The sequence below is a fragment of the Sebastes umbrosus genome, chromosome 16, assembly GCF_015220745.1.
Source record: "Sebastes umbrosus isolate fSebUmb1 chromosome 16, fSebUmb1.pri, whole genome shotgun sequence".
NCBI lineage: Eukaryota > Metazoa > Chordata > Actinopteri > Perciformes > Sebastidae > Sebastes > Sebastes umbrosus.
The window spans coordinates 22,307,597-22,321,472 of record NC_051284.1 but is presented as its reverse complement, the minus strand read 5'-3'; the positions used below and the strand labels follow the sequence as shown (position 1 = coordinate 22,321,472).

At 39.2% G+C, this 13,876-nt stretch overlaps 1 protein-coding gene across 2 annotated transcripts; it reads left to right on the top strand.

The window, feature by feature from the left end:
- Nucleotides 1-673: 673 nt before the first annotated feature.
- Nucleotides 674-12,819, top strand: hltf (helicase-like transcription factor). Of its 2 annotated transcripts, none has more exons than XM_037747129.1 (26): nucleotides 674-836; nucleotides 2,005-2,207; nucleotides 2,330-2,496; nucleotides 2,793-2,935; nucleotides 3,082-3,161; nucleotides 3,785-3,856; nucleotides 4,351-4,542; nucleotides 4,714-4,788; nucleotides 4,879-4,939; nucleotides 5,037-5,103; nucleotides 5,285-5,343; nucleotides 5,479-5,526; nucleotides 5,755-5,859; nucleotides 5,986-6,077; nucleotides 6,325-6,468; nucleotides 6,701-6,833; nucleotides 7,199-7,334; nucleotides 7,651-7,830; nucleotides 8,426-8,541; nucleotides 9,444-9,625; nucleotides 9,772-9,894; nucleotides 10,762-10,874; nucleotides 11,194-11,374; nucleotides 11,801-11,881; nucleotides 12,151-12,291; nucleotides 12,339-12,819. In XM_037747129.1, exons 2-26 carry the CDS (start codon nucleotides 2,010-2,012, stop codon nucleotides 12,339-12,341), a joined length of 2,892 nt encoding a protein of 963 aa, XP_037603057.1. In that variant the 5' UTR covers nucleotides 674-836; nucleotides 2,005-2,009; the 3' UTR covers nucleotides 12,342-12,819. The 2 variants fall into 2 exon arrangements, with proteins under 2 accessions (XP_037603057.1, XP_037603056.1); XM_037747128.1 differs by having other exon boundaries at nucleotides 12,151-12,303; nucleotides 12,349-12,819.
- The last annotated feature ends 1,057 nt before the right edge of the window (nucleotides 12,820-13,876 follow it).

Sequence of the window (13,876 nt, the reverse complement as noted above, 5' to 3'; positions counted from 1 at the left end):
TTCTATACAAAAATATATCTTATACTGTATATACTGTATATGTTCTTAATATATATGTTCTTAATATGCCACAAAGTATTTCCTTTTATAATTGTAATGTAAATGTAATTGTAATGTAAATGTAATATAACTTATTATTTTAATGGAGCTTCCCAGCCAAAAAGTATTTCACACGTTTGTACCTGTGCAACCGGCGTGACAATAAACATCTTGAATCTTGAATCTTGAATATTTATCAGTATTAGCAATTGCTGTCAATCTGATATGGTGCTCTGTTTCTCTCCACATGGCACCCCAAATATATAGCTGTCATGGGGAATATGTTATGATTATGTATGTAAGTACACATGTGTTTGTATGGATATGAACAGTATGTATGTGTATGTACTGTATGTATGTGTATATGTATATATGTGTATATATATATATATATATATATATATATATATATATATATATATATATATATATATATATATATGTATATATATATATATATATTTGTGTGCTTATGCAGGTATGTATGTATATATGTATACATTTAACTTATTTATTTATTTTTCCCATTATTTAGAATTACGGTGTATTTTAGTCCATTTATTCATAATTCAAATTGTAGTTGTTGCATCATTACACAAAATGTCACAAAATAAGATTTTATTTTGAAGGGAACCTACTACCGGAAGTTCTCTACTAACGGCTGCTCGCTTGACTAAAATCAGAAAGCAGCAGAAACATCTGAAACAACAACAACAACAACAACGCTTCATAAACGACAAACAACCAGCAAACAACCACCTCTGAACAGTCGACAGTCGCCGAGGAGAAATAAAACAGTATGACATTTTTAATTACAGATAAATCAAGCACTTACTGTTGGTAGTTATTTATATATGGTAGACATAATAATGGACATTTAGCTAACGTTAGCTTGTAAACAGTGTTATTACACAGTGTGTTAACCAGGTTTATGTTGTCGGTTAAGCTACTGTATGTAATGAAGCAACGAGTGGACCACAGCTGTGGCTGATTAACAGTTAATAGCTCATTATAAAGCCTGTTGGGAGATAAATGGATTAGACACGTGTAGACATGTGCTACTCTCCTGCATATAGCTAGATAAACATGTGTGTCTACTGTTGGTTCATAAGTTTGTACCTGGTTCAACTCTTCTTGTAGTTACGATACAACCTGTAGCTCCATACTGTGTGCACCCACAGCACACATTCATGGGTCGTGTTGTTAAGGCAAGGCAGCTTTATTAGTATAGCACATTTCAGCAACAGGGCAATTCAAAGTGCTTTACATAAACATTCAAGAACATTAAGACATAATTAAAACAGTTATAAAAACATGAAATATTAGAAAATAAAAATAAAAGCTATAGGATAGAAGCTAAAATAGAATATAACACACAAGAGTAAAAGCTCTAGTGCAGTATAAGATCATTATGTGGTTTAATAAAAGGCAGCAGAGCCTCAGAGAACTCAGAGTTGGAGTTGGTCCTGCAGGTTTCTGGGAGCTTCTTCGTAATATTTTGTGCATAAAAAACTGAACACTGCTTCTGCATGTTTAGTTCTGACTCTGAGGGACACTAAGCAGACCTGATCCAGATGACCTGGATGGTTCATAACATAGCAGAAGATCAGAAATGTATTTTGACCCTAAACCATTTAGGTGCTTTGTAAACCAGCAGGAGTATTTTGAAATCAATTCTCTTAGAGACAGGGAGCCAATGTAGAGACCTGAGAACTGGACTGATATGATCCACTTTCTTGGTCTTGAGGACTCAAGCAGCAGGTTCTGAATCAGCTGCAGCTGTCTGATCGATTTTTTAGGAAGACCAGTAAAGACGCCGTTACAGTAGTCAAGTCAGCTGAAGATAAATGCATGGACTAGTTTTGCTAAATCCTGCTGAATGATCTCGCTTCTCTTAACTTATTTCCTTCTTGTTGTCTGTTTTGTGGATATCTTTCTGTATGTGTATCTGTGTGTGCTCTCCAGGTGTCATGTTTTCCCGCAGGTGGAGGTTCGGTTGGGACAGGCACAGTGAGGTGGACCTCTTCACGGACCGCTATGACACCACTGCAGAGACCCTCTCCCAGGCCATCAGAGCTGCAGCATCCGAGGAGCCGGACGCAGATGGCAGCGTGCTGTTTGGCCACCTGCAGGGCACTGTGGTCGGCCTCAGATATTATACAGGGGTGGTGAGGATCAATCACCTTTAATTCCTCTAGTAGTGCACTGATTCACCAAGGAGATAAACCACAGCTGTGACATATAGGTTGAGAAACCTTAAAATCATATGTGTTTTTTACTCTCTTTACAGGTGAATCAAGGGGAAATGGTTGGATTAGTGCGACAGCCCCAGAATCCATACGACCGCAATGCAGTGATGGTCGCCAACATTTATGGCAACCAAGTGGGTCACATCAAGAAAGAGCTGGCAGCAGCTATGACCCACGTCATGGACAACAATTTGGCTAAAGTAGAGGGGTGAGTATATTGTTATTGGCCTGTGTGTCATTCCCTTCTGTCAAAATTAGAGGTCGACCGATAGCGGATTTTTAATAATGATAGTTTGGAGCAGGAAAAAAACAATAGCCGTCGATTAATCAGCCGACATCTTCTTTACTTCTGCAGCAGCCTAGTCGGCTACTTTTGCATAAGCCCTTTTCAGTAAATCCGTTTTTTTGTTCTGCGGTTTTAAGAGGAACTATGAGCTCAGGTCCACCGTGATGACAGTGTGATTTTGTGTTTGTGTGTATGTCGTTGTCTCGTTGCTGTGTCAGGGTGGTACACTCGGGGACGAAAAACTCGTTCACCATGCCAGTGATGCTGTCCTTCTGGGGGAAAGAAGAGAGCAAAAATGCTGTGATTGAAAGCATGGCACGTCGCGGATATAAACTGAACACCGGAGTAAGCAAAGCAACAGGTACAAACACTTTTGACCATCCAATCTCACTTGCCTCCTGACGGAAAACCTCTCACATTTAGCCTGCATTGTTGCATTCAAAATATCCGTTTTCAGGTATCGTCATTAATCTTACTGTTTTTTTGTGTGTGTGTGTGTGATTTCAGGTGCAAATCAGAACTCATCCAATAATCAAGGCGGTCGTACATCTAAAAAAGGTTTGACCATCCCACTAACTGCAGAGGAGGTAATCTACTTTATTTTACCCTAATTTAGTCAATGTAATATATACCAGTATAGCGTGATGATTCTCCGACATTTAATACCATATTTGTCATTATAGAGACGCAAATTTAAGCTTTACATTTGTTTTGGTCTGCCGAGGAAAATTACAGAGCAACGTCCTTTTACTTTCCTCTCAGTTTCTGACAGTAGATTCTGATTTACCACCTAATGTTTTTTTACTCAACCATCATATTCAAACTAAATAAATCAAATCGTGTAACGTTGACGTTGTTACACTGAAGCAGCAACACATGTCTAGGAAGCTCACATGTTTTGGATATTTAATATAAAGCAAGTAATGGGGTATCAGTGGTATACTGTATTTATAAGCACTCAGAGTATTCCTTATCTAATCACAATGTATGGTTGAAACTACATGTCTGAACATAACATAGCATTATTAGTTAAATAAGGCTTGCGAAATTCATTATTGTTAGGACTTTTTAGTGCTTAGAGAAATCATTATTTAAATGTTTTGTTATTAAATTATGTTGAACAACTATACATTTTCTGTGATTTCTAAACATCGTGAAACAGACTTTAATAGGGTTTAAGTCAGAAGTTGTAATTCCTTTTTTCTTTCAGCTGAAGAATGCATTTGACAACCTTTTTGACGGCTTGATGGAGAGTGAAGACGGAGAGAAACAAGCAGCCGAGGTCCGTATTTGATCTGTTTATCTGTCTGCATTTTTTGTATCTGTTAGTGGTCAGCATTTTGTCTTATATTATGATTGATATTAAGATGATGTTGTCTTATATTTTGTCTTATTTCTTTATGTCCACTAAATGGAAAGCAGTACCCAAAAATCTGTTATTAGTTGAGCCCTTAAGCTTAGACTACAGTATGTGCAACTGGTCATTCGTAATGTTGCTGATTTAGAAAAATGTATTCTAATATTGAACACATTGTAGATCCCTGTGGATAAAAATTAAACCAGCTAAATGTCTGTGATATGATGTCATCAAACCATGCATCTCTTGGACCTGAATGTATTCCTTCATCCTCTCTATCTTCTCCTTCTTGCTGCAGTTTTTGGACAAACTGCGTCTCACCTCTGAGTTGTCACCCTCTTGCACCTTGAAATCGTTGTGTGTGTTGTCAGTGTCTTAGTGCAGCTTTAATGTGAACACGCGGCTCTCTTTCTCCGCAGTCTGTGGGCACTCCTCTTATGCTTCACCAGAGGCAGGCGCTGTCCTGGATGTGTGCTCGAGAAAACAAATCTGCGCTGCCGCCCTTCTGGGAGAAGAGAGGCGAGCTCTACTACAACAGCCTCACGTGTTTCTCTGCCAAAGAAATACCAGATAGAATTCGTGGGGGAATACTGGCAGATGACATGGGACTGGTGAGAAACACGTACTGTTATATGATATCGTTATCATTAAAGAGAATATGTTTATTGGCGAATTGCAAGTTAATTCATAACTCATGATGAGATGTTTGGTCGGTTGCTGGTTACTGGATAGAATAGAGACAGATATGAATCGACAGTAAACCCCCTGTTTGTGTTTTCCAGGGAAAAACTCTGACAACCATCGCTCTGATTCTCACCAACTTTCACAAAGGAAAGCCTCTGCCCGTGGAGAAATGTGTAAGTGTAGCCATGTGTGAATGTGTTCTTTTCAGTCAGTCTGATTTGACTTGTGTTCAGCCATCATAACGTGTTTGTTTACATGTACAGGAGGAGCTGCCATCACCTGTCAAATCCAAAACTAAACCAAAAATGGCTTCAAAACTGGGAGGTAATCTTTTTCTTTCTTTGTGAGTGTGTGTGGCGTACATGTTTGAATGCAAGGAAACAAGAGCACTAACGGTAGAGATGATGTGTCTTTGTTTCAGGAAGCAGCAGTGCAGGCGATGGAGCAGGAGTGAGTGATGGCGCAGCTGTTTCTCGATGCTCAGACCTGTAAGTGTAATTTAATTTAATTTGGCATGCTCATATTATATCGTCAGTGATGTGGTTTTTTTCTTATCACTGCATAATTAATTAATGTGTAAAGATAATAATGCAAATACATCTGGACATATTTCCATGCGTTCAGTCCGTCTATACGTCACTATATCTGATGTGCTCCTGTGTGGGTCAGTCCTCAGGCGGAGGTGATCTGTGTTGATTCGGCAGATGAAGTGGACAGTTCCAATAAAAGTAAGAATTGATTGTCATCTCCTTGTATATACCACCTTTTAACTTTTATGTGTCTGTTCACATTGCGTGTTTGTGTCGTCTTCTATGGATTTTGTGGCAACATACCGTACATTTACCCGACTTCTCCACTTACAGGTACCAGCAAAGGAAAGACGAAAGCCACCAAGCGAAAGCCCATTAAAGGTACAACCCTAGTAGACTCTTTGTATTTGTGCACTATAATATGTTCATGTAAATGTATGTGCATGTTGAAGGCACTGTGTGACGTAGCTTGACGGGGAATCTTCTTGAAAAGACCAGTGAATTTGTGATTTTGTTTTGGGTGGCATAACTCAAAAGCTGTTGTTATTTGGCTTGTATAACATCATAATCACCATGAACTAAATCATTATATGTATGTTTACTGTGCAGAGGCCCCGACATTTCTGGAGGATCTGGACTTTGCTGCAGCACTGGGCGGCTCAGCAGCAGATACAGGCTTAAAGAAGAAGAAAACCGCCAAGAAGGCCGCACTGAGTGAGTTCTAACAGTGTGTTTTTACCTGATGTTTTGTGTTTCATATACTATATTTATTTAGTGTGAGGGAAAGGGAAAGTTGTGGTGATGTTGGAGATGTTTGTGTACCTTTTTTTGTATGTGCAGGTGTGGACTCCTCCATCGCTGAAAGTCCAGGTGACTTATCAGCTAGAACGACTCTCATCATTTGCCCGCTCTCTGTGATCAGCAACTGGCTGGTAGGAATACAGCCATACACACCAAGACACTTTCTGTCATTTCATTTATGTGGTCCTGCTAATTAGCTTGGTGATGAGTATAAGTGAAACTTGTTTGCTGCTCCTGGTAAAAAAACAACAACAACAGACAAACTGCATATACAACACAGGGCCACGTTGAAGAGCAAGTAAAAGATTCAATGCTACCTTTCCGTCCTCAACGTCACCACGTCATGTTTTCTTCTTCTGTCCTTCTGTGTGTGTGCAGGACCAGTTTGAGCAGCATGTGCGTGCTAACGTGAAGCTAAACGTCTATCTGTATTACGGCTCCGAGCGCAACAGGAGCAAGACCTTCCTGTCCTCCCAGGATGTGGTGATCACGACCTACAACGTCCTCTCTGCCGACTTTGGGGTGAGTGTAGACAGGTCACATGTAAATCTGTGGATGTAAGGTGAGACAAGGTGTTCACACAGAAAGGAGACACACTGGCAGACACACTTAATATGGTGGTGCATTGATTTTTATTCATAAGAAAAATCCTTCAATGTCCTGAACCTGGACTGTGTGTTCATGTCAATATTCACTTGAGAGATAATTTGCTTCTCCTTTATTAACAAACACAATGTGCTTGTTTCCCTTTCAGAATAAGAGTCCCCTCCATGGGATCAATTGGCTGAGGGTTGTGCTGGACGAAGGACACATCGTGAGAAACCCTAATGCACAGATGAGTAAGGCTGTGCTCGACCTAAAAGCTCAGCGGCGCTGGATTTTGTCAGGTATACCTGCACCCGAACACACACAGATAGTCCAACATATGAATACACAAACATACTTGGGCTGGGTGATGATTTATTAATTTTCAACGTCTCTCCATGGTTAAGATTTTACTTTTTTTACTTTTATTAACTTTTAATACTTCCATGGGATTCCATGTTGTTTTGAATAATTTAGTAAATATTATAATATATAATATGTCAACATAATGAGATAATATCACAAAAGTGCTTTTATCCATAGCGTCCACCACAAGTACTAATTTTGCCTGACTATTTGAAGGACATCAAAAACACACGGATACAGCCTCAGTATTAAGGCAGTTACCAAATGTTTGTGTGTGTGTGTGTGTGTGTTCATTCTTCAGGTACTCCTATCCAGAACAGTGTGAAGGACCTGTGGATGCTGCTGGCCTTCCTGCGTCTGAAGCCCTTCGATGTGAAAGAGTGGTGGAACAGAGTGATCCAAAGACCAGCCACTCAAGGAGACAGGGCCGGCCTGCAGTGAGTGCTCACAGACACATTATATCACACTGCTGCTATGTAGTAATAAGACTCCAGAGGGCGCTATCTACTGTGATACAGTCAGTCTGAGGGAAACCAGTGAATCAGGCATCTAAGTTGTGACATACTGACATTCAAAAGTTCTCCTATAATTGATTGTCATACCAGTTTTCTATTTTATAATGCTGAGTCTCCAGTCTAGCAACCTGAGTGTTGGAGTAAAGTTTGTGTTTGTGGTTGATATGACAAGTATTTGTCATATAATACTGTCGATAATCAGATTTGAACAAACTCAGGCAATTGATGCTGTGCACAGGAACCTCCGGACCCTGGTGAAGTGCATCACCCTGCGGCGGACCAAGACTACCGAGGTGAATGGGCGTCCCCTGGTGTCTCTGCCTGAGAAGACAGTCTGTGTGGAGCAGGTCGAGCTGAGTCAGTCGGAGAGAGAGGAGTACGAGCTGGCACGCAATGAGGGAAGGAACATCATCGGCAGGTCAGTATGCGATGTACACGTCTGTGTTCGAATAAATCAACATGATAAAACTGATCAGCAACAAATAAAGAGTAGGTATATGAGGCCATGTTGACAGAATAGAATTGAGTACCTTTATTTTCATCACACAGAGTACAACGAAATTAAATAGCAATCCTGACGGTGTATACACACACAGCATATCAAACAGTAATACAAATAAAGTTTTGTAAAAAAAAAAAAAAAAAATAGAAAATGTGTATTTGGTTGACTTTTAAAAACAGTAAGATATTGCACATTGCTGAGTTGCATTGGCTTTATATAAAAGTAATAGATAAATACAGGAGTAAATATGTACAGAGGAATAAACTAAGGTGCAGTTAGAATGTAAACATCTGTAGTTCTATATATACATACAAAGGGTGCAGTTGAAATGTAAAAACATAATGTAAAGCTATAAAGACATATATACAAAGTAGCTGTAACTAGCTTTAAGTATTGTAACACATACAGCTGTTGATAAATGTCTTTTAGATGTTTCAGTGATGTCATCCACTTTTTTACTGTAAACTGGTGTATTATCTTTAAGTTGTCTGAACTGTGTTTGTGTGTGTAGATACGTAAATGAAGGGACAATCTTGAGGAATTACGCTGATGTGTTGGCCATCCTGATGAGGCTTCGACAGCACTGCTGCCACCCTGATCTGCTGGCAAAAACATCCTCAGACCTTGGTGAGACCTGCAGTGTGATATGAGACTAATAACTAATAACTGACCGATGTGGAGTATAGCTTCTGTTGATATGCAAACAGGCTTGCTGGAGATTTTCTAGTGACTGAGAAGAGGATTAATCAAACTGAATAATACGAAACATCTGAGTGTCAGGGTTTTAATCTGTAGCCTTTTGGACGGATCACTTTTATTCCAGGCCTCTTTAGACGTGTCATAGCAGGTGTAGTGAATAACATTAACGATGTTCCGGGCTCTGCTATTGTGCATGACTGCCCACTGGTATAGTTTACTGGGACACTTAAGGAGCCCTCGTTACTGTTATTGATTACACCTGCACTTTTGCACCTGTTATGACAAGTAAAAATCCCTGTTGTGCAAAAGCCCTTCTCCCAATTCTTCACACCTTTTCATGCTTTTATTTTTTCCTTCTTTCTCTTCTTTTCTACACTCTACTACTATTCACCCCTTCCCTCTCTTATCTTCATGTTTTAAAATTGTATTCACTGCCTCTGAAAATATTTACTCGTCATTACTTTTTTTCCAGTTACCTGCTTCCCTCTCTGTCTACATTTTCAATCCTTAATTTCACTACATGACTGCGGTACTTATTCACTTCTTGCAGCTGGTGTAACGTGTAAATAGTTTGCATTAAGGAAACATATTACCGACCCTGTTTTACGAGCATAGAGACTGTGAGGTGAATAACTAATCCCAATCCAACACCTCTAATATGTGTGTAATCCTAGAATATAAACTCCTCCTTCATGTCATTGTAAAACACCAAATTTGCCAGAATAGAAGAGGACATGATGCTAACCCTAACCTTTAATATATGTTTCAGAAAGATTTCTTTCCTCTGTGTTCATTTTCACATGTAAATTGATCAAATGTTTTGTCTGTAGGTGCTGCGGCGACACCCGCAGAGCTGCGGGAGCGTCTGATAGAGAAGCTGCGGTTGGTGTTGGCCAGCGGCTCTGACGAGGAGTGCTCCGTCTGTCTGGATTCGGTGCATCTGCCCGTCATTACACACTGCGCCCACGTTTACTGCCGGCCCTGCATCGCCCAGGTCATCAGCACTGAGCAGGTAACATGTGCTGCCCTCAGCAGACAGCAGGGATTTGTAATTGAATTGTCATTTTAACAACTTAAAAATCTATGTTATTATTTAGCTGCTTATCATGAACAGATCCGTCTTTTCTTTGTGCTCTGTGTGTGTGTGTCTGTGCATAGGATACCGCGCGCTGTCCTCTCTGTCGAAGTGAGATCAAGACCAATGAACTGGTGGAGTTTCCACAGGAGGAAATGGAGGAAGAGAAAAGTACAAACCCTGATAGGTGGAGGAAAAGCTCAAAGGTACACTGCACATACCGAGACTATTAGGGCTGCAACTAACAATTATTGTTATTGTCGATTAATCTGTTGATTATTTTCTCGATTAATTGATTAGTTATTTGGTCTATAAAATGTCAGAACATGGTGAAAACTGTTGGTCAGTGTTTCTCAAAGCCCAAGATGACGTCCTCAAATGTCTTGTTTTGTCCACGACTCAAAGATATTCAGTTTACTGTCATAGAGGAGTAAAGAAACCAACAAAATATTCACATTTAAGAAGCTAGAATCAGAGAATTTTGACTTTTTTTCTTAAAAAATTAATCAAATAGATTAATCGATTATCAAAATAGTAGGCGATTAATTTAATAGTTGACAACTTATTGATTATTCGTTGCAGCTCTAGAGGTTATAGTATTACCTGGGGGATAAAAATGATAAAAACACTCTGTAGACTACTAAAAAAATGCAGAACACTTTTTGCTGTGCAACATCTTTGACTTTAAGTTGCCTACAAATCCTTTTATTCTTCTCTTAACTTAAAACCTTTAACATTTCTAACATTATTAACAAGATCAACATCTGCAAGAATGATCAAAACAATTGTCAATGGAAGATGAAACGCTCAAATATAAAACTGCTTTAAACTCCATCATTACATAACACCAAAAGCTCTGAGGTATATTTGAAGGACTTAAAAGTCTCAACTTGTTACCCATTTAGTAGCTCTTCTGATCCTGGTGTTTTTTGTGACTCTTTACCTGATTATTTACTCAGAAGTCACTCAAAAAAGTCTTCTTCAGCAGCATAGCAGTGATGGAGAATGGGCTTATATGCTGCCAGGTGAGAGCCGTGTTGTTCCTCCTCTAAAGTCTGTTTTTGTCTCTACAGGTGCAGGCACTGATGGGAAACCTGCTCAGGCTGCGATGTGAAGACAGCAGCATTAAGTGTTTGGTCGTCTCTCAGTTTACTCGCTTCCTCACCATACTGGAGAGTCCACTCAGGTAATAAACACATTCACAGTCGAGGTTCAGGATTTCTACAGGTCAGTGTTTGTGTTTGTTCGGTCATAACTGTAAAGAGGTCTCGTAAGTATACTCAAACAGTTCTTTTGTGTAATTTAATTATTACAACAGCTGTGGTGGGAGTTTAGGGTGTTGTTTTTCCTTTTTGTAAATGGTAAAAACAAGAGAAAATAATAAATGTTAGCAGAGCATCAGCAGCTCTTGAGTAGAGAATTTTTAGATTTAAGTAATGGAATTGTCCATTATGTGATTTGATGACTTGTCTGTTGGTGTTATTGCCCTCCTTCCTCCTCACCAGAGAGCATGGCTTCAGTTTTGTGCGTTTGGACGGCACCATGAGCCAAAAGAAGAGGACTCAGGTCATCCAGGAGTTTCAGAGCTCTGCGGCCGACAGCCCTGTCATCATGCTTCTGTCGCTCAAAGCTGGAGGGGTGGGGCTTAACTTGACCGCCGCCTCTCATGTTTTCCTCATGGACCCTGTAAGTACTGATTTTGGTCAGGAACCAGACACATTCACACATACAACCACAGCTTATTTTATGTGTTAGGCTGTGCACGCTGAAGGGATTTTGACACACACAAAAGTTTGTTTGCTGATTTACTGCATGGCGACATACAGTACATTGTCACTGCAGGTTTACTGTGTTTTTCGTTTTTTATGATTGTTTCCAAGGCAACAATTCATACACTTTTATGGAAAAAAACAATTTAAAAAGAAGGGAAGCATAGAAGAAGAGTACAAGCAAATGCCATATATGACTATTGTTTAAGCCATCGTCTAACAGCTAAATTGATCACAAGAAACCCTACAGATGAGATACAAATGGGAAAATTAGAGTAAAGTGTTTTCAGGAAAAAAATAATTCTGAACGGCATCTTCACTTGCATTTAACTGTGTGTTTTAGGCGTGGAATCCTGCTACTGAGGAGCAATGCATCGACCGCTGCCACCGTCTGGGACAGACGAGGAAAGTTTTCGTCACCAAGGTCAGAAAATTATTATTACTAAACCGTATGTCTATGTAAAGCTTGGTGCATTTCTTGTCTGTGGCGAGGCGTCTCATGTTCCTTAGAAGGTCCATTTTACACTGTGAAGGCTGACAAACTGTATGTGTTTGTGCTGTATGTTGTCACCAAGACAAATGTTTAAATGCCTGGTGATTGAAGTGATTTCTTCAGATCTAAATGGATTTATTATGTATATATTATGTTAGTCTAAAAGCTATATTTTGATTTTGTGTGTCTGTTTGCTGCAGTTCATTGTGAAAAGTTCAGTGGAGGAGAACATGGTGAAGATCCAGAGGCAGAAGCAGGACCTGGTGGAGAAGGCTTTTGGCTCCTCAAACACCGATAGGAAAACGTCTCGCATCGATGACATTAAAGCGCTGATGGAGCTGTAGACGTCTGACGAAGTACAGCTGCAATGTTTGTGTTGTTCCCATGTTAATACATCAGTTTCAAACGGTTGGGTCAGACAGTTCACATCTGAAGGGCTGCAGAGATTTGTTTTGTTCATATTTTGAAAAGTTAATCATGTTCATTTATAGATTATCATTAATGTTCTATATTATGTTTTATTTCTTCTTTAACAGTTAAAGTTTTGATACTGATTCATTTACAGGACACACCACTTGGCAAGCTTTCATTTTTGTTCAGTTGTGATGCGTAGAAGCTGTTTGTCTTGATCATGTCAAAGCTGTGTGAACGCATGGAGGTGGCTGATAAGGATTTAGTCGAAAGTTAATACCCTGGGCTGAAGACCAAGTAAACACCTGTTCTAACAGCTTGACTTGTCATTACGCAGCTGTGAAGATTCAGATGTTCTGTATGTATAATTTTTTTGGATTAAAGATTATTGTACATTTGTAGCTTCTGTATTTAACCAGACACAGAGCAGCTTTCAGAGCTTCTTCGGTTTGTTTAACCGTAAACATGAAATTAAATGGAAACATCTGTTTAATCCAAAATTGATTAATCATTTAAGTGGTTACATTAAGGGCTTCTCAGATGTGAGGATTTCCTGCTTTTCTCTGTTTTATGTAACGGGTCGGACAAAACAAGACATTTAAAGACGTCACTTTGGTCTGTTAGAACTTAAATCGGACATTTTTCACTATTTTGTGACATCTTGTAGACTAAACCACCGGTTCTCAACATGGGGTCCCATCCCCCACTAGGGGTCGCCAAAGCTTCATGGGGGTCGCAAGGCCTTCTTGATTTTAATGGGTGTAAAACAACTTTTTTTTTTTTTTTAAATATACAGCTGGACTATCTCAGGATTTAATTCATTTCTGTGAAGAAAACTAAATTAAATTGTTATTCTTAAAGTTTGGATTAATACATTTAATATATAAACAGGATAAGGGCACGGTGAAGACCTGAACACAAGTTATATTCACAGAGCCTTCCCTCTCTGCTAAACAACATCGTCCTGCATTAGAAAAGTACGCAGTCAAAACAACCAAAGAGCTGATAGAACAATGGCCAAGCGTCGGGGAGAAGAAAACACTGAATTTGTCAAAAAAAAGAAGCCTATTACGTATGAATGATGACAGAGAATTGTATTAAAAGTCCTTAAAAATAACAGGAAAATTCGTCTCTGATGATTCACAGGAAATAATCTGCTCAAAATTCATCCAAAATCGCTCGTTTTAACAAACCTCCTGCAGTTCACTATTTGGGTTAATTGTACGATCAATCAGTTGTCTGTACTGTTATTATTATGCATTGAATATAATATGAAATATCCATAAAATATGTCACTTAGTCAGGGGGTCATCAGTTTACACAATGATAGAAAAAGGTTCCCCTAAGGTTAAAGATTAATTGCTGCCCTATAATCAATATTACAAAGAGTATAAAGAAAATGAAACGTGTGACAGAAGTGGTGGATAAAAGGTGATTTTCACCAGTTCTTTATTAGCGCTTTCAACAGGGATGTACAGTTAACAGCTGGGGAACAGGACGGATCTGCATCAATTA